Here is a 21,615-nt window from a genome sequence, read left to right on the forward strand (position 1 = left end):
TCCCCTCCGCGTTTCCTTTGTTCTGTCCCCAGTTACAAAAGTCACCTTTCTCCTGGTACTGATTCTACATTTTTCCCGCTTCTCTCTTCTTGAGACTCAAACCAAAGCATCACGATCCATCAGTATAGTTTAACCTCGGTAACCACCTCTGAACTCACACACACATATGCACACTTGGCAACTAGAAAAGAGAAGCAATGCAAAACTTTTTTAGTCCATCCTTAATTTAACAGGGCCTAAGAAGCTACCTTCTCTCTTTTTGACTCCAAGTACCTGGTTTAATATTAACAATCCTGGCTGGTATTCCTTTTGCAGAGGAAGGCAGCCAAATCACATCCGCCATCGTAAGTTCACCTGCTTCTTAAGGGTACGAGGGGGGAAAAGGAGATATTTCAAATATTTCTCTAAAAAAACAGGGCCTGAATAAATGAATCGCAAGTTCTGAGTGCATCTGTCCTACATTTAAGGTATAATCCCCCCAAAGCCGAGGACAGTGGGGTCGTTCTTGGGGATTTCTAGCAGAGAGATGCATTAAAAAGTGACAACGTTTGGAACATGACAGAGTAAATTTAAAAACAAAAAAGATCTAATTTTGAGAACAGCACTAACTTAAATAGCCAACTTAATGTGAGATTTTAATGATAACTACAATATAATAAAGAGCAGCCTTTGTGACAAGGAATCACACTTTGTCTGTTAAAATTCCCCAGAGGATAAATAGGGGAAAAAATGCTCAAACTCACATCAATCATCATGTATCTCCCCCAAACCTGCCATCAAAATATCATTTTTCTATATTGTATTTTCTCCCACTCTTCTTTAGTGAGGTGGTTTAGAGTTGAACATAAACTGTCTTCAATTACCTACCCACCCTACCCCCCAAACACAGGTAATCTTATGTAAATTTTGTTTCAATCTGACAAAGGAATAGGCTCACACAATTATCTTAAGTGTTAATTATATATAGTCCTCATTTAACCACACTTAACAGTCTTACGGAGAAGAAAAACATAACAATAAATGTAGTTTCCATATGTCCCAGCTCTGCGTAGGGTCAGCTGTCTTGTACGTGCTGATTTTAATAACTGCTGTGACAATCAGAGGGCTGCACAAGGGACAGCAACCTGCATGACTCTGACCACCCCGCAACCGGAATGCACCTTTTCTCAGAGTAACCAAGACTGAAGCATTAATTAAACCCTCATATTACACTTAAGTAGGCATTATTAGCACCTTCAAAAAGAGGCACTGTTTTAAATAGGCACAGAACAAAGAAAAACAGTACTTTAAAAATACCGTTGGAACACACTAATACAACCCATGCCACATAAATTACAGCGTTTTCTTATTATAAAAATATCAATACCCTTGGATGTCAACCAGCTAAAACGTAAGTCACCAAAAACATTTCTTAAGTTTAGAACACTGCCCATTCCAAGATAAAACATGCTGTATATTTAAAAAATAAATTAGAAAACAAATATGAGCCTTAAGCTGAAGAAAAAAGCACATATAGTGTGTGTGTATATATATATTTATATTTAATACTATATATACATAATCGCTATATATTTAAGATATTTTATTTTTAGGAGTATTTCTAAAAAACAAGTATTATCTTTTCTCAATAAGTTGAAAGTTTGAACACCAACACTTTGTCCTTTTTGTTTTAAAAGAACATACATCATTTATGCAGCTTGAGCTTTATAAACTAAATAAAATAAGTTAATATGATATTCTAAACTGTCCCTGTATTTTTTTAAACCATAGATCTATTTTGGCAACGTAGAGGTATATCTTTCAAACAGTTACAATCCTACATGTGAAAGTGAAGATGTTAAAGGATTCCTTAAATGAAGTGGCCTTTTCTAACCTGAAATGATAGAATTAATTGATACCACTTTTTTTTTCCCCCAAAAGTACATATTCAAGGAATAGCTCATTAAAAAAATGCTCCATTTTTCACATTATTTCAAACTTTTTATGGGTAGAATGGCTCTGCACATTAATCTCACTAAGAGTACATAAACATAGGAAAATAGTGCCCCCAAAAGATGCATTTGGGCCCGTGTTTTCAACATAAAGTGCTAGGAGAGGAGTAAGGAGAGCTGGGAATGTCTTGAGCTGTAAATCTTGAGACTCCCTTGGCCCCCACACCACGGACGGTCCTGGGGCTCAGCATTCGGACTGTCTCTTAGATTCAGGATGCTCGTCCAAAGCGTCTGGCTGCTTGCTAGGACCATCTGGTGTCTCACCTGTGACAGCTAAGAGGATGATCTTCAGCCACTTCTGCTTCAGCTCCTCACTGTCTGCAGCAAAGCTGTGCATGGACTTGGACTGGGTCAGTTTGAAACTGTGTGGCAGGTCTGCACTCCTCGGCATATCGTCCACGACATAGCCCAGGAGTGGAATGGTGGCCTGCGCTCTGACGTCCTAAGGGGAAAACGTGGCACATAGAGAAAAAACACAGTGAGATGTGATCGAGCTCCCACTAAACCTCCTTTTCTACCACCTTTCCTACAAAGACTTGCACTGTGAGCTCTCCGTGGAGAGAGAGGCAATCCCTTGCTTATTAGCACGGTGCCCGAGCATAAGGCCGCTGATCGTGTTGCCCGAATGAATTCACGAATGAGCACTGACGTCTAAATCGGCTAGAATACACTGACCGCACACCTCCTTCTCTGTGAGAGAGCCCATTCAACTCCTCATTCAGTGAAAAGGGGGATAATCACCCTACTGTACAAGTCCAGCAAGCATTAATGATGTATTTCACTACCAGATGCAGTTTTATTTGGTGTTTCATTCATTCATGCATCAATTTACTTACGGACTGGAAAAGATTATAGGAAAAACAATGAGATAGAATAAAATATATACCTTGGCATTTTTAATCTATTTCTAAAATAAAGTTTGGCTAGCCCTCAATGTAGATATAGGCTACATTAAACATTTTATGTTCCCAGATGAACGCACAATTGGTTTAAGTGTTGTTGGTTTTTTACGCACAGCACAATCCATACATAGTGTCTGGCTCAAATCTGCTGTTCCCACAGATTCATCTCAGATCAGTGAACAGAAGGTCTCAACAAACTGTTACAAAGTTGATTTAAATTCACCTTCCTCTCACATTCTTTTCTTTTTCAGGCATCCCTCTATTCAGGAAAAAAGGGCTTGCTAATATTTCCCATCATTAAAAAGGCTCCTTCTCCTTTGATTCAACCCCTTCTCCCCATGCCCTTTCCTAACTCAACCCACATTTCCTCAAACCCACTGAATGGGAATGAGAGAAGGGGGCAAATGATCCATAAACAAGCAGAAAGAACTATTGGCTATAGAGGGAATTAGTCAGTCTAAATAAGCTTCTATTTTAGATATTATTTTCCAATTGTAACGAAACAGTGAAACTCTGAGTTCAGTCCTATAGAGAAGCACATGGAGGGGTTTTAGGTTCAGTGCCCACGGGCCTCCCTCTGTTCCTTCAGAAAGAAGCTGGCTGGGTACCTGGGGTGCCCCGTACATGTACAGCACGAGGGGGTCTTGCTTGGGGATCACACACCAAGCTTTCTGCCAAGGTTTCGACTTCTCCATGTACTGAAGGAAGCTGCACACCACACTGTTTCCAGATACTTCTGCCGATTCAATCTAGAAGAATGAGATGGAGAGCAGGAGTGCAAGTGAGAGAATGAACATAAATGAACCAGATTAGAGAAGTAATTCAACTTAAGAGAACATTCGTTAAGCTACAATGTGTTTACGTAAAACGTCTTCTGGGGTTGTCCCAAAAAAGGTTCACCGGCAATTATTATTTGAACATTCGTCTAGACCTACTACTAGCATGGGAAAACATTTAAGACCATTTTAACTTTGTGTTACCAGACCCTGAATTTAAATAAAATTAAACATTCCTTGACTGCTTTCTCCACAAGGCACTTTTCTTAGCTCGCTATGCGTTTCATTTCATTTAAACCTCACACCAACCCTGAGTAGTTCCTACTATCTTTAATTGTTGTTAATTTTTATTGTTTATTTCTTTCCTTTTTTTTTAAGGGGGGAGGTAATTAGGTTTATTCATTCATTTATTTTCAGAGGAGGTACTGGGGATTGAACCCAGGACCTCATGTATGCTAAGCATGTGCTTTACCACTTGAGCTACACCCTCCCCTGGAGTAGTTCCTACTTTCATTATTACCAGGTTGAGAGATGAAAGAGCTTTCCTGAGATTGCGCATTTAGGAACTGGTGTGCTAGGATTTGCATCTGGATCCAGAGTTTGAACTCTTAGCCACAATGCTGTACCAACATCACTACGTAGGAATGCCACGGCCAAGAGGTAAATACTTACTGGCAATCTTTATCCTATACCTGAGATAATTTTGAAGGTTTTAAAATTGCAGTAAGTCTTTGCAGGGCCACTTATAGTTTCCTGCTTCGTCTCCCAATATAAATCACCGGCTAAAAAGGGAAAGACTAAACCATGGCTTTTATTATGCATATTTCCCCTTCGGTAACCACAGTTTGTGTTCTATGTCTGTGAGTCTATTTCTTAAACCATAGGGTTTTTTAGGTTCATTTATTTATTTTTTTGGTGGAGGGAGGTAATTAGGTTTACTTAGTATTTATTTATTCTTAGAGGAGGTAGTGGGGATTGAACCCAGAACCTCATGCATGCTAAGCATGTGCTCCTACCAACTGAGCTATCCCCTCCCCCAGATATTCTTAATAAACCAAGTATATCTATGACTTTAGGTACATAGGAATTTTGATCATGAACCTACTCTTCGTAGACTTCCAGGCTATCTTGGAGGCTATCTGTCCCAAAAGCCTTATATTTACCCCTTTATATTATTATATCTCTGGGTGTGAAACTCACTTCAGACACAAGCTGCACTAGAGTTCCTGGGCTTGGGTCTGAATTTATCTAAAACATGAGTCAAATCCACTTATGAGGCATTTCAATAATATTTCAATGCAGTTCTCAGATTACTGTCACTGGCCATTAAATGATGCTTTTAATGCAGTAAGTTAGAAGAGTTTTTCAGGTAATAACATTGCTGAATTTTAAAAATTTCATACAGTAGTTTTCAAAGCCAATATGATGAAAATGAGAGAAAAACCTTCCTATTAAAAATATGTGGATATTATAATAAGTCAGGCATTAGAAGAGATGCCAATTAATACTCTTAATATTTGACTTCACAAAATCAGTACACGATTGGCCCTTTGTAACTGTGGATGCAGAGCGTGCAGATAAGGAGGGCTGACTGTACCAAGCCTTTGTGTATAAGAGACTTGAGCACCCATGGATTTTGGTATCTGTGGGGCGGTCCTGGAGCCAATCCTCCACAGACACCAAGGAAGGACTGGATTTCACTCTCAAATGCACACTGGTTAACACAGCACTGCCCCTTTTCTTTCTATACAGCTAAGCATGATCCCAAGGGTCAGCAATATATTTTATTTTTATTTATCTGATTTTGTTTTTTGTTATTTTTTTGGGGGGGGAATAAGGTTTGTTTATTTATTTATTTTTAGAGGTGGTCCTGGGGATTGAACCCAGGACCCTGTGTATGCTAAGTATGTGCTCTGCCACTTGAGCTATACCCTCCCCCTACTCAAGAGTCAGCAACATAGAACAGAAGTATATAATTCTTGCTCGTCATAGTCCAAATTGTTAAACACTAAGAGAAATAACAAAATATATTATTTGTATTCTGCAGGGTTAACAGAATATTCTATGATCCTAGTATAAAAATCTAAAAGACATCCAATATTTAATATTTCATACCTCTAAAATTCCTTTTCTTTTCTTTTCTTCACTGTCTGTGAATCCACTTATTATTTGATAACAGTCTTTACACACTTTGCTCAATTTACCACCATCATATTCAAGCTGAGCTTTGTAATCAGAACACTTCCAGCAAACCACCTTAAATTTTAAAAAAAAGAGTGAAGAATACAATTATTTAAAAATAATAAGGTGTAAGCAATAGTCAGCTATAGGTGATGAGAAATGAGAAAAAGTTCAATGTAAAAAGCCAGTTTGTATTAGACTAAGAAGATCCCCAGGGGCACAAGGAGTATCTATCCCGGCATTGAAAGGTTGCTTGTGACGGGTTCTGCCTGCCCTTCCTTCCCTTCCTGGCCGAGAGGTGGGAGATCCTCAAAGGCTTGGTCCAGATCTTCACACTTCACACCTCCGGATGTTTTGTCAGTACCCTCCCACATGAATTCGTGGCCATCCTTGCCCTCAGCCTTCTCCTTATCACACATACCCCTCCACCCCCCAAATATGTTCCCCTCTCATCGCGCTTCCTACAGCAGGAAACAACACAGCCTTCTACCCCGTCGTGGTGAGTCTGAGACCCAGGTGTCATGCCGACGCCTCTGTCTACCTCACCCCATGAACTCACCATATTGCAGAGCCCTGCTGATTCTGCCTCCTAGGTAATTTTTTCAACCTGTCCGTTTTTCTATACCTTCCCTGCAGTCACCTAAGTCCAAGCTAGCAGTGTCCTGGTTTGGATCATTAGAGCCTCGGGACTGGTCCTGGGAGCATTCTTACTGGCGTCCAGGCCACTCCTCTTAGTCTGGCTCTAAGCTATTTCCCAAACAGCACCGGAGGCTTTCTTAAAAATGCTAATTTGATATGTTTCTCCTCGATTTAAATTCCTTTAAAGTCTTCCCTTTGCTCTTGGATCATGAACAAATTAAATTATGGCCTCTGAAGGCCTGCATGATCTGCCCCTCTTACTCCACCTTCAGTGACACTGGCTTCTCACAGCCCCGACAGAACGGTGCCCCCCGCCGCTCTCACCTCTGCTTCCGCGAGCTCACTCTTGCTCATCCTTCATGTATTGACTCAAACGTCACTTCCTCAAGGAAGGTTCCTCCAACGTCCTGACAACAGCCCATCTCCTATCACCGTGCTACTAAACTTCCGTGTACTTTTTTTCACACACTGATTATAATTTTTAATTATGTACTTGTGTGATTATTCAATTAATGTTTGTCACCCACAGTAGGCTGGAAGCTCTATGAAAAACTGTCCTTGTATATTTTGCTCACCACTTATGTAGTAAACATTTATAGAATGCCAAGAAATGAACAACTATAGGCAAACTGCATGCTACTTTTTACTGAATGGTATTTTTTTCTAATTCTTATAGGGTAACTGTTTAAAAAAAGACTCTTATAGTTTGAAAAATTATTTTCTTGCTTTTAGAAGCATATCTTCCCCCATTTATAGTGGACAAAAAGAAATATAAATACTAGTAAAACTTTTGGTTTAGTTTCACAGCATGTACAATTCATAATAAAAAATGTTCACTTGTTTCTCATAATTACAATGAAGGTATTATAGGATTCAGAATTGAACATGTCTGTATCTGCAATCATATCAAATACTATCTTATTTATTTTCAAATTATGTCATAGTACATTCAAACATTTTTGTTTGTTTATTTACTGAAGGTAATTATGTCAATATCTGAAATCATTCGAGCAAACTCAATAATAGATTTAAAAAAGTCTTACCCTGAGGGGGGGAAAAAGATGTTTGCTATCAGTTAAATTTTGATTATAAAACTGTCTGAGTCAAAACTTAGGAAAAAACAACGAATAAATCCGCAGTGTACCTGAGAATAACCTAAAAGAGCTATAAATAAGGACGGACACACTAAAGCTTACTAACAATATACTTGGTCATGACACCACGGTCCCTGCCCTTCTCTACGTTTGCCCGTTGCTGTTTGGGAGAAAGTATTTATCCTCAACTTGGTTTACAAGGACCCTCCAAAACTTGCCCCTACTTCTCTCCAGCTTTCAGGTCATGCTTTTGTGCCTTCTCACTTTTTCCACATGAAACAACTCAATCGCTGGAAACCCATCACCTGCCTCATCTGGCCTGAGTAGCTGAATCTTGCTAGAGAAATCACTGCTTTAAATGGATTAGCGTGTCCTTTTACATTTGTAACCATCAGCGTCTGATGGGCACCCAGCAGTCCACCTTTGCTTCTTGGGCAGGCTCACTTCACCCTGCCCAGAGACCACTACTTCATGCTTGGCCCTCGTTCTCAAGTCTCCCCGCTGCTCCCTCCTTCCCCCTTCACTTTCAGATGACGGCTCTTCCTGATGCTTCAGTGAACAGGTAGGTCTCATCAGATCTCAATCCCCCCATTTCCCACCACCAAATCAAAAAGACACCCACGTTTGCACGCATCACTCCCTTCATCCTTCCTGTCAGCAGGGAGGGAAGTTTCCCTCTCCTCGTCAGAAGCCTGAATCTCCACAGAAGCTTAGGCCCCATCTCGTTTCCTCAGTCACTGACCCCTTGGGTTATCACCTCTCCTACTTCTTACCCCACGCTTCCCCTCGCTCATTAAGCTCCTGCTGTGTGACCTGCTGGCAGCCTCAAGAATACATCAAGCTTCCTCCTGCCTCGGGGCTTCTGGCACACTGCTGCTCACCGCTTGGACGTTCTTGCCGTCTCGCTTTTCACGGTTAGCTCTTTATCACCTTTTAGACGTCAGCTTAAATGTCAACCCTTCATACAGGTATTCATTTTCCTCACTAAAACTGGTTCCAAATCCTTCTCCATTATCCCCCATTTTAACATCCTGTTTCTTTATTGCATTTACAGTAATTTGAAATGCTTGTCTGTTTACTTGACTTTGGTCTATTTTTCTCCATTAGAACGTGAGCTCGATGAAGCTATCATTTTACCATTTTGTCTCCAGGACCCAGCACAGAGCTTGGCATATAGTTATCACCAAAATAAGTTTATCAATTAAGTGACGTATTGAATGATTTCTTTGTTTCCAAGGTGATGATTTGACAACACTTTATCTAGTGACTGGCAACCTTAATGATCAGGAAACCTCACGTACGTGTCCACATGCTCGGCAGTGATGCCTTCTCCTTGTCAGCGCATTAAAAGGCTCCTTGCATTTCATGCACATGGTCACTTCATTGTCCCGTATCCATCTCGGGGCCCGTTTCCCTAGCTCAGCAGTCTAAACAGGGGAAGGAGATTCAATTTTAATGGCAAAAACCGTCATTTCCATTCATTAATTCATTTATTTAAAAAAGCACTTTAACAACACTGCTCATACAGTGTTTTGAAACTCAAGATGCAGGAAAAGAAACGAAAGGTTCAAAGAAGTTTAAGCAGCGTGAAAAGGCGTTCACTACTGTATTTCCCTAAGAAGGAGATTCTATCGAAATAGCCAGTTCAGGCACCGCCAACGGGAAAAGGCCGGGTCACAAAATGACCAGACAGATCTCCTGCAAGCGCAAGGAGAAAAGAATTTAAAGTTAAGAATTGAATTCAACTTACAGAGACCTCTAAGTGGATGTCATTATCCTTTGCAATCGCATTTCTGAAGGTTTCATGCCTCTGATGGAAAGCATCAATCGTCTCCTGAAGTGCCTAAAATACACATGAAATTCAAAGCACACACTAAAGTATCAATGCAAACACTTTATTAAACAAATTATCTAAAATGGGAGTCACCTTAAAAACTCAAGTGACCTTATTCTGATGACTATAATACATGCATAATACGACAATATATGCACATTTGGGTACACATATGGGGGTTATAACAAAATAAAAATGAAAATAGAAATCAGGTTTACCTTGATCCATTCTTCTTTGTCTTGCTCAGAACTAAAACCAAAAAAAAAAAAAAAAGTAAATAGAATATTAATGATTACACCTAGTATATAAAACTATGTTTTTATGTTATTTCAACTTTCTAGAAAATTCAGGGATGTCCAAGAAGGAGTTATAATAAAAATTAGACCGAATCTCAGGCAGTTGAATAAATTAATTCATAAATGTAGTTTTAGACTATTTACTTACTTTGGTACGCATAGTTTTTGATGAGGAGAGTTAAGTTTGGCTTCCATTTAACAACCATCATCTGTATCAGGAATCTGTAGACCCAGTATTACACTAGACGCAGGAGTCATCTTCTAATTCCACTTTACAAAAACGCGAGGCTTTCAAAGGCTGCTAGTCACAGCCCATCTTAGAAATGACCGCAATTATCCTTGAGAATCTAAAATACCTTTATAAGGCCTCAGGGAGCTATTTAAGGTTTCCTTTGATAAACAATTTAACTGTATTTTGCTAAGAGGCTTCAGGCAACAGCATACCTAACTCACTGTAGATAAAGCACAACAAAAATTTAAATGCCTGAAGGAAGGAGGTTTCACAGATTAATGAAGCCCAGCACTTAATAATTTCCTGTTGGGAAAAAACGTTGTTGACTATAGTCAGGCTCCCCATTCTCCTGTCCAGGCAAAGGTTCCTTATTTCATCTCCCTGGCAGGTAGCTTAGACAGCTGGCTGCTGTCATAGATTAGGAAAAAATTGCCCTTAGTAGACTGTGGAGTCCGTAAGATCTCTGCCTTGAGGGCTTGTGAAGCGGGAGCTCTGTCTGTGTTCAGTAGGCTGGGGCTAAGCTTGGGTCCCAGTGCCGGGCCGCATGCCGCAGCCCCACGGTATCACACATGCGTGTGTCTGGCAGGAGGTCTGCTCCTGTGAGCACATCCGTCTCTCCCACAAATGTATTACTGAGATCACGACGTGCCAAGCACGCGGCCGGACTCCGGGCTTGTCAGACGGAAGGTTCTGCTGATCTTTCACTGGGGAATCCTTGAACCGAGAACCTTGGGGGCGAGGGGAGGGCTTCGATTTTGCCCCTCAAAAAACATTTCTCCCTAATGCTGTGCCCTGCGCCCCCCAAATCAACTCTGCTGTCCTGGAAGTAGAGTTATTTGCTAGCTGCTTTTAGCCTTTTAGATGCAAACTAATCTGACAAATCTTTAATACCCTTTGTTTTACTTTCCCAGTCAGGGCAGATTTTCTTTTTACTCCTTTGTTTAATTTACTTCTTACTATACTTTTATATCCATTTAGTAACAGAAAACCACTGAACAAAAGCTATAAAAATTAATTTTGATTCCAAAGTTTATTTTCTTTTGAATATGGAAGAGGAAACTGAGTGAAGAGGTCATCCTTGAGGCTGACTTATTTAGCAGGTAAAGCAGAACATCCACCCCCCCACCCCTGCCATGTTGGCTTCAGAAGTGAATTCTCTTTAAATATCACCAAATATATATCCAATTTGGGGCTGCATGCAATCCATCTGACTTTCTGAGAATTTCAATGTTTGCCTACATTCTTGAAAGAGTCATTCATGATAGACTAGAAGAAAGGTAATCACACTTCATTTAGATCTTTGATTCACCATATAATCATAAATACAACTAAAGCAGAGATTAGAGGAATAAGAAATTTAAGAAAAAAATGTGTTTTCAATACTAATTGGAAGGCATCCAATAGTGCATACCGGAACGCTACAGAATGATGACTGCCTGTACTTCAGAAACCTTTTCATGCATCAGCCCCATCCTGAAGGGCAAACAGCCCAACCTGCTGGAGTCCCCAACTTAGGCAACACAAGAAACTTCGATAGTGTCTCTTCTGCTGTTCAGAGACATCTCTCAGGTTGTAGATGTTCAGAGCCAGCAGCACCTTCATTCATCGGCAATGAAGACTCCTCTGATGAGTCCTCCCTGTTGCCACGGCCAGTCACTCAGGGAGCCAACCACTGAGTGAGGACTCAGGCCAGGAGTCGCCAAGCACAGCCACATACATTGTTCTCTTGGGTGTGACGGCTGGGGTCTAAACCCCACCACGATAAAGCAGGACATTCAAAGCCAAGTCCTCCACCATTTTAACTCATGCTTGAAATGCCACCTTTTAACCCTCAGAGCAGTTCCCTGGCAGCTCCCTAAGTAAGGCAGGTTCAGTCTATGTTTTCTGTGGGAAGTCAAAGAACTAGCTAGGTATGCCTTCAAACTCTCCCAGCCTGCTACACCTTCGAGTCTGGAATTTCACCAATTCCCTGACTCCCTGGGCCACAGAATCCTGCTTAAAAATAATTTATTCTCTTTCAAAAGTGTCAAATTTAAGCTGGTACATAGTTATAACCATCCAGGGATGGGTTCACCTGAGCAGCCAGAATCACATGCTTTTGGTGCAAAAGAGCAGAAAGGAACAGAAGAACTCTGATCCTCAACGGATTCTAGGGTGTCAGAACCATCAGAGCTGAGACTGGCACTCAAACCTCTAACCTGCGATCTTTTGCAGTGTCTGTTTTCACCATGGTCGGCTTTCATAGGATAAGTGAATAATGCTCTTCTAAAGCAGATTAAAAAAAAATTTTGGTGGAGGAGGTAATTAGGTTTATTTGTTTATTTTTAGAGGAGGTATCGGGGATTGAACCCAGGATCCCGTGCATGCTAAGCATGCTCTCTACCACTTGAGCTATACCCTCCCCTTCTACAGCAGATTTTTAAAAATCTGAGGACACCCTGTCTTCCAGAGGTTCATGTACGACGTAGCTGTGATCTACTACAGTGGTTCTCATGGTTTCCCCCCTCCCACCAAACCTAGTTATGCCGGGGCGTGGATGCTAGACTTCCAGCTCTTTCTCTCCCGCTCAATAAAGCATTTGTATATGTAAGAAGAGGTCCTGGTTGCCAGAGGCTACAGAGCCCCAAATGGCCCCCTTCATGTATCTTTACCCATGGCAGGAAAACCATTATCTTTTTCAACATGCCTCCTCCAAACATTCTTTCCATCAAAGTGCCATTAAGCCCTCTGAATGCAGAGTCTCTGAGGACTGATAGTTAAAGCTTCAGAATTAAACATGGAATAATAAGCATCAATAAACATTTTTGGACCAGAAAGGAAGGATGGAGAGAAGAAGGGTTACGAGAGAACTGTTTCCTGTAAGACTCAAAACACTGGCTTGAATGCAACAACTTCATTCTCTGCACCTTGTCCGTCTAAAGAGTCACTTTACTTACTTAACTTTGCTTACTGTTTGCAAAACCACTATCCTAGGCACTACGGAGGAATTAAAAGGGAAAGATGTGATTCCTGACTTTCAAGAGCTTACATCTTCCATTTGTGTCCAGCCAGACTTGGGGAAGAGCCTCAGAATTATTCTGCTGCTTGGGGAAGCTGTGTGGCAGGACGGCCCCTCTCACCTGGCCTGCAGCTCCAGCGTCCTCTCCTTCCCGGACACCTGGAAAGTGTGCGGGTACTCCTCATTGTGCGTCTCCACGATTTTCATTCCATCGATGCCAACCCTGGTTCGAACCGTGAATTTGGAGCCCACCAAGCTGAATCTTGGCACACAGTAAAGCAACATGTTGTTGAACTGCGAGGAGACAGAACACGTGTCAATACACAGGACAACGAAAAACAACAAGAGGAAAGTGACCAACACCGAAAGCAGCCCCAGACAGAAATTCCAGGGAGTTTCCAGGAAATCTCACACTTTCCATGTGAGCAAAATTACTTAAGCGCTATAGAGCTTTTATGCCTGTATTAAAATTATATTTTAAAATTTGTAACATATACTTCCCTTTGTTGGTTCATATATATTTTATTGATGTTTAAGTAAGTCAATCATCACTTTGTACTACTAAGGAAATTAGTTATAGAAATTAAATTCAGCAACAATTTATTAAGGACCTTCTACATACCAGGAACTAAAATTCTCAACCACGTAAGTTGAAGCTCTTAGACAATAAAATTTCTAATTGTCGTGTCTTAGACATTAAGTCTACAATTAGCTCTTAGAGGAAAAGAGTAATATTTAGCAATTATTTTCACCAATGTGTTTAATGTTAAGTTTAAAAAAAGTAGCCAAATTATTAGCTTGAATTTCAGTAGAATGTGTGAGGTTAGCACACTAAATCCCATGTAAAAAGTCAGTCTTTTTTCACATTGCCCCACATCTTGTTTAAGAATTTATCATGTACGAATTAACAGAAAAGTCATCTATTTTAGCAAAAAGTCTTTATTTAAAATGAACGACTTTATTTTGGAAGTGGATCAAATTAGTGCCTCACTTTTTTTTTTAAGTTTACTTAATTTTTTTTTTTGCGGGGGGAGGTAATTAGGTTTACTTATTTTAGAGGAGGTACTGGGTATTGAACCTAGGACCCTGTGTATGCTAAGCACGTACTCTACCACTTGAGCTATACCCTCCCAGTGCTTCACTTTTAAGTCAAAAATGAACAACTCCTCCTAATCAGAACAAAGCAAGGTTTGTAAATATATTAAAACATGCAAAAGGATGAAAGTCTAAATATTTGGGTTAATTTGTAGGCAGACTCCTAAAGAAGGTCCATATTTACCTTCCTATTTCATATTTATGTTTGTAACATTATTTCTATTTCTAGGATTATATATATTTCTGTAAGATAAGGTCACCTGGGAACTTGAACCTCTATGTATGATATGACCTCTCATGTTTTAGGATTATCTGTAAAAGTCATAGGTTATTGAGAGGATTAAAGGAGGGAAAATGTCCTATTTTGTCAGGCCCTCTAATTAGCTCTAACCATCAATAGGAAATATTGATGGATATTTCAAACATTTCAACATGTTTACATGACAATGTCCACTGTACTCATTCTGAAGGCAAATTTCCCACCAGTTGTTCCTTGCGTATTACCTTGCAAATTTCTATAACCAGTGTCATAAATTTCATTTCCATATTGGATAATGCAGAAATAAAAGGCACTAAATACATTGTATCAGATATATTTGAGCATCACATCTTGCACCTACATCTCTAGAAGAGAACATGACCTCATTACTAACTGTCCTGTATTCTAAGTAAGGCAGTCAGCCGCACTGAAGTACATGGATGTAGAGATCTGAAAATACAGCGAAAGGTTCATCACCATCCCAACTTGATTAAGGCCACAGCTGGCCTGCACATTCACATTTCTTTCTCTCTTCCATCAAAGCCTTCTCAGGAGGGGATTTGGTCAAGTCTATGAACAGCACAGGAGATGCAGGGAGCCACCAAAATGGACAAGGCTCACTCACACTTTCAAAGATAGCAACCACCACCATATTTCTTAGGAAACTGAGTGACAGAGGGAACATTACGGCATAAAATGTCTGAGTGATCCATACATGGACTCAAGCTTGCTTTATAAAGTTCACCAAAGTCTTGTCATCTTATAAAAACGCAAGTCCATGAACATGGAGGTTCTTAGCATTTGCTTTTGGTGGTTATGCTCATAACGAGACGACCATCTGATAATGGCATTTCACTTTCCCTTCCATGCTTTCAAGGTTACATTTCCCCTCTTCTTCCTAAGAGCGACTTTACACCCTAAACTGTCAATAACTATATAACCTTGCATAACTCTACAGTCTACTGCTAGCCAATAAATCCCCTTTTCCTTCTTCCCAGAGGCGAAGGTGACGTGGCTTACAAAGACGTCAAGGCCATATGCATAAAGGAATTAAGCAGCTAGTCCAGTTCCCTCTGTGAACCACGCTCCTATGGCAGAAGCCACTGTCACTTTCTATGGGTTTTTGCTGGTGCTGAAAGAGGAAGTTATAGCAAGTGCAGCGGCACGTAGACGGACTTTCCCTTTCAGTGTAGGAGAGCCCTTCTGTTCCAGGACATTCCTTTCATTCCCCGCCTAGAGCTCAGAAGTAGCTACTGACAAAGCAGTCTTGGGCTGGCAAGCTCCAGAAGCCCAAGGCTGTGCCAAAACCTAGAGGAAAGTCTCAAATTTATTAAAAGTGTAGGGAGGTGCCCCCTTCTGGGGCTCCAGCACCCCTCAACTATTTGTTTCAAGTCTCTTAAAATAAAGTACATTATTTGATCGAAACAATTCACTTTCGTGTCTCACTAGTGACAGTTCATTGAAGTTTGTTTTAGAACGTAAAAATGTATTGTTGGAGAAAACTTCCAGTGCCTCATCTGTATTCAAAGTCAGTCAGTCAAGAGGGGTGGAAAAACCTAACTGTGAAGCCACAGGGAAATGAGTACTAGAACTCCAAAGGGCCTGGAATAAAACCTCTCATTATTCTACAGGATATCCTGGTGATTTGTTTTAACTTTCAGATGTCAGGGGTGGTTATGTACTTATTCAAGACTTCCCTACATTAATATCAAAAGCATGGCATGGAGGCAAGCAAATATGGAAACACGCAAACACCATTTTGAGCGGGGAGGATATAGCCCAAGTGGTAGAGCGCATGCTTAACACGCATGAGGTCCTGGGTTCAATCCCCAGGACCTCCTCTAGAAATAAACAAGTCTAATTACCACCCCCCTAAAAATAAAATAATTAAATAATACAGTAATAAATAAAATAAAAAAAATTCATTTGAAAGCTGAAATCGGATTCTAAATATAGTTTGGCTTCTTAGATTTATGAATGTAATATCCCCAGAACAGGAGATAGAAAACTAGCCCTCATTTTACCTCCACAGAGGAAGCAAAATTAAAATGGTACTTCTGAGTTTCTGCAGAGAAGAGAAACAAGATGCTCCACGGGAATGTGCTGGGGAGAGGAGAGACTCCGTGACAAGTTAGGATGAAAAGAATGAACACTACAGGAAATGCTTCTAAGATGGTCTTCAAAAGGTGAATATGGCTTTCCTGAAATTCCTGCTGGATGACTCCCTTCTCCTAGGAGGCAATGCTGATATGTTTGATAGCTTGTAATAACTGGAACAAGATGGGTCCCTTTCCTCAAAGTCACCACTGCTGTATTCCCCCAAGGCTCTTCGCCATCTGTCTTCCAAAGAGCTGCTTAATTTAGCTCTGCATTAAGGTATTCAATCTAAAACTATTTCCAGAACAATCCTCAAATGTGAACATTAAACCAAGACAATCAGTTAGACACAGAGCTAAAAGTTTAACTCTAGAAACTGTAACACTAATGTGGGAGAGAGGAAAGGACACTCCCTAAGCCACTCAAGGCGGGGCAAAGACAAAGCGGAGGCACTGGCTCTCAGGCATCTTGCCCAGAATAGTGCATTAAGCACGTCTTTTTAATTTGGATTTTTGATGCTTTGACATCGTGGGGCTTTGCCCCTCCTGGAGGACTGCACCTCTCAGGGCTACTCAATTCTGAGAGATAGTAAATGACTCACCTGCAAGCCTGACTTTCGTACGGAAACCAACAGATCCAGAGCCTACAACCTAACCCCTCGTCTACTGAGCTCTCACACTCTGGGCCAGCACGCCCCTGCCCTAAGCACCCTAAGGCTAGGCAGCAGGCAACGGCCCTTGTGCCCTGGAGCTTAATGAAATCATTTACAACTAGCAAATTCTAAGCGCGTTTATCCTGCCTTGCCCATTTTTTTCTGCAAGAAACGACAATAAAGGCTCTTATCCACATTTTCTGCTTGCTCCCTCTGTCTCCTGACCAACCCTGGTGCTTTCTCATGCAGCCCCTCCACAGTGTGGCACGCCCCCTTCTTTGGGGAGCTGTGAGTTTAACTGTCTTTTCAATGGCAATCATCTTCTGATCTCTTGGCCTCACCATACCTGAATAACAAAACGTACGTTCCAAAACAGACAGACATCTGAACCCTGACATGACAGCACATGTCCTTGATTTACATTTAGCTTTCTGTAGAACCTCTCCAAGTTGAAGTTTTCTGCTGAGCTCAAATGAAGACTTTTATGGTTAATTTGGATAATATCTATACATTCTTAAAGCTAATGAGATATAATCCATATACCATAAAATTTACCCTTTTAAAATGTGTAAGTCTTGGTTTTTATATTGTTGGAAATTGTGCAACCATCACTACCATCTAATTCCAGAACATGTCATGACTCTAAATGGAAACCTTGTATCCATTTCTTTCTGCCCACTAGCCCTAGGCAACCATTACTTACTTCCTGCCTTTATGCATTTCTGGACATTTCATATAAATGGAATCATATTATACAATGTGGCCTTTTGTGAATGGCTTCTTTCACTTTATACAATGTTTTCAAAGTTCATCCATGTGTCAATATTTTATTCTTTTTTACTGCCAAATAATATTCCACTGCATGGTCACACCACATTTTGTTTATCCATTCATCGACTGATGAACATTTAGGTTGTTTCCACTTTTGGGCTATAATGATTAATTTTGTGATGAACATTCATGTACAAATTTTGTGTAGACATGTTTCAATTTTCTTGAGTCCTACAAGCTTGAAGTAGATCTGCTGGACCATATGGTGACCAAATGTTCTTTTTTAAAAATGAGATACTGAACACCTTCTGCATGATAATTAGTTCCTATAAATTTTCCTTTCAAGGGAGGCTGTAACAGAAACCTCTAAACCCCCAGAAACTCATACTAAGGCTGGTGAGATGACTGCCTTACAGCAGAAAAATCAGACGTGAACATCATTCTGAGAATGTGTCATGTGCCAGGCAGTGGGCAGCCTCCTTATCAATGTGTCTGTTTCTTTGCTTATAATTACAACCATAGTTCCAGCTAATGTTTACTGAGCTATCACTCAATGTTAATTTATTGTTACTCAGTGTTAGCTATTATTATGATTATTATCTTATCATATTATATACAGAAAGGAGTTGTAATTAACAGAGACTGAAAGTATAATAGCCTGGATGCCCCAGCAAGAATGCTTACATTTCCCATAAGCCCCAGACTATCATTTCCAGGAAGTGGGAAGGAAGGGACAGGGACGGACTGTAGTGAGCAGAATTACGCAGCAAACTCATGTACTTTTCACGTGGATGTCTGAGGCACAGGATTTGTAACCTTGCCAATATATGTCTTCAAACTAGAAAGATTAAAAGTAGTTGTCCCCATATACACATTGGTGGCTATGTCATCATGGAAAGGTTAGATTGTCTTCACCATGTGACACTGAAGTAAGTCAGACATGGTAAGCACATAGAAAAATTATAGAAAAAATACTTCAAAAGAAGATGTGTCCTTGAAAGAACAAGTTTCAGTTACAGTATTAACTAAACTAGTTTGGATATAATTGCTTTGGTGGGCAAGGAAGCATCCTGTTTTTCAAAGATGGATGTAACAATGTGTATGAGTTATTCTCATGTGACTTGATCATACAACAAAACTCACTAAGAAAAGGTAGCGCTCCTGTGCTGACGTGTTCCGAGCTGCTAGCTTGAGAATCTGCCCTTCTTTTATTAGTTCATTCGAAGGATTCACGATGTCTTCTTCTTCTCCCAACATTTCATAAATCTCTAAGAGTTTCTTTAGGTTCTCCTAGGAAATTAAAACAAAACACAGCAAGGTCAGATATAAGGAGGTTTCACCTTCCCAGCTGTCATCAGTGACCTTAGCTAAAATATAGATAACTCAGAAGGGATTGGAGCTAAGCATAAATGTTGGTAGAAAGTATGTCAATTATGAGCACATTGAAACCTGGGAGAAGGGGGAGAGGATTAGTCCAGATAACACTGGTCATTTTATAAACAATCTCTTTTGTTCACATTCATTTTGCTCCAAACCTGTAGATAATGTAAGACTCTATTATTGGCAATTCTCTAACTCGAAGATTCTCATATCTTCTGAAAACCACTTACCATTTTTCTTATTGCACTATTAGAATGGCTTGCTGCTGTAGATATAATTTCAAGTGATTCTAAATGGGAAAAAAAAAAAAGAAAAGTAAATCTGTTTCATCCTTACTATGCTACTAGACAGCTGAATAACATACAAAACAGTAAGAAGAAATTTGAAACCAAAGATACACAATAAAAGCAGGGACAATTTCCATTTACTTTCTTTTTTTTTTTGGTGGGGGGGAGGGAGGTAACTGGGTTTGTTTGTTTGTTTGTTTGTTTATTTATTTGAGGAGGTACCGGGGATTGAACCCAGGACCTCGTACATGCAAAGCATGTGCTCTAGCACTTTGAGCTATACCCTCCCCCTCCACTTACTTTCAAAAATTCTTTTAATAAGCAGATTATTTGGAACTTGGAGAGTATTTCCTCAAATAAAGTCATATACAGCGATTAGGCTCAGAGATACGTTTACTTCATAAAGGACCTTCAAGCCGAACGACGACTGTGTACGCGAGGCTTGCTCAAAGGCTCTCTGTCAGGGACTTTCATGTATGTTATGTCTGTTAATTCTTACGCAATTTTTAGCGAAAATTATCTTAGCTCCATTTGGCAGACGAAAGCAGTAGAGTGATGGGACTTGGCTGAGGTCACACACCTGTGATCCTGAAGGGCTACATTTGAACCTGTGTCTTTTGGCTCCAAGTTCCACCACATTTCAGCGGTACATTAAGTATTTCACTAGTTTTACAAGCAAATTAACCACCAAGCACACTCAGCTTTTCTGGAAAAGCCTGCACAGTTCTAGCCTTGCTCAAGTGAAAGGGAACCTTCTGATGCCAGTGCTGATGGAGGGTTCTGTCGCTAGGGCAGGTGGGAGCAAGAGGTGGGGACGGGGACCCTGATGTGGGTGACGCAGGAGCTTCGGGACTGCTGTTGAAGGGCCGTGGAAGCCGAGGCTTCCTGCTAGGTCATCCCCAGGGAACGTTCTCAAGTTTGTATCGTGTTCCTGTCTTTCCTGTCTTGTGAATACTGGTTGGGTTAATTCTGTTACCACGATAACCTCATCATTCTGAACCAACTTTTCTGTGTTCCACTGCTGAACAAAATGTACTTCTGTTGCTTTCCATCTACTTACTAGGTCTCTAGAAGTACTTCTGCGATTTCCTTATAATTTTAATGTAAGCAGCTAACCAAAAAAAGTAATAAAATATCCTATTATGTTGCCAGCTCTATCGTTTTCTGACATAGGTAACCTTAGCATAAGTCAAAGTTTTTGAGTGCAGACAAAACTGAATTTTTATTCATATTTTAGAGAATTGCCCCAATTTGGGCAATTCTGTGCATTCCATGTAGGATCAAGGTAGAGGGAGACAAATTAAGATGCCTGGTGCCACTGCCCAAGACACCAACTGGAGGAATCGCCATGGCGATCCATCCTCCAACCTTACCACTAGCTCTGCTACTAAAACCAAGCACTCGGACCAGGTGAGTGGAAAGTGGGCATGAAGTGGAAAGTGGAAGAAGGTTAAGTGAGGATACTTCTAAAGCGTAGAGGAAGGAAGGGGAGATGAGAGGTTCCTGAGGTCACCAGCTCCCTTGGATGGTGGCAGAAACATCAGAGACAGCCTGTGCTCAGAAAAAGACCCAGCCTCCAAGACCAGAGATATTGTTTTGTGTTCCTCGTCTCTCATCAAGGTTCACTTACAATAGAAGACAAGAAATTATTAGGGAAAGTAGCAATGCTTTAATTTAAGCCTGAATACCAGAATTGTTAGGACTTGTTGAGTACTAACTGAAGTTAAATTTTCATTTTTCCTTTCACAGCTAATTGATTTTTAAAAAGTTCACAAGAAAACAAAATTCTTATGGAAACCCTTAAGCTCTTTAAAAAGCCTTTCATTATGATCTAATGAAAAAAGAAAAGGAAACGAGTGAAACAGGAATAAAATTTTCTCAGGGAAAATGTTAGCTGACACTAAATAGCACCATTTTCTCTTCTGTCTTAGAGTAGACAGAGATCACTTTGCTTATTTTTTTTTATATAGTAAACGTCACCTCAGTTGTCTTGGTACCTATCAGCCCACCTAATTAACCTGCAGCACGAGCAGTTCTGAATGGTTGTATTCTTCCCATGAGAAGGTACTGTGTATTGCTATTTCAGATGTCTCTGAGACTAGAGTTTTATATTTCAGAGTTAATGATTAAT

The 21,615-nt window shown here is 40.3% G+C and overlaps 1 protein-coding gene across 8 annotated transcripts in view; it reads right to left on the bottom strand.

Moving 5' to 3' along the window:
- Positions 1–21,615, bottom strand: part of FGD4 (FYVE, RhoGEF and PH domain containing 4) — a 184,224-nt gene that overhangs the window by 18,862 nt on the left and 143,747 nt on the right. For 7 of the 8 annotated variants that reach the window (XM_072954501.1, XM_072954500.1, XM_015235748.3 and 4 more), the window contains 9 exons: positions 19,428–19,486; positions 18,961–19,107; positions 13,065–13,237; positions 9,636–9,666; positions 9,334–9,426; positions 8,885–9,010; positions 5,785–5,925; positions 3,502–3,642; positions 2,256–2,433 (listed from right to left, as the gene is read on the bottom strand). In XM_072954501.1, the coding sequence (XP_072810602.1) occupies positions 2,256–2,433; positions 3,502–3,642; positions 5,785–5,925; positions 8,885–9,010; positions 9,334–9,426; positions 9,636–9,666; positions 13,065–13,237; positions 18,961–19,107; positions 19,428–19,486 (1,089 nt within the window). Of the gene's footprint in view, positions 1–1,769; positions 2,434–3,501; positions 3,643–5,784; positions 5,926–8,884; positions 9,011–9,333; positions 9,427–9,635; positions 9,667–13,064; positions 13,238–18,960; positions 19,108–19,427; positions 19,487–21,615 lie in introns of those variants that run through there. The other variant, XM_031670554.2, reaches the window with a different exon arrangement.

Source organism: Vicugna pacos, chromosome 34 (assembly GCF_048564905.1).
Source record: "Vicugna pacos chromosome 34, VicPac4, whole genome shotgun sequence".
NCBI lineage: Eukaryota > Metazoa > Chordata > Mammalia > Artiodactyla > Camelidae > Vicugna > Vicugna pacos.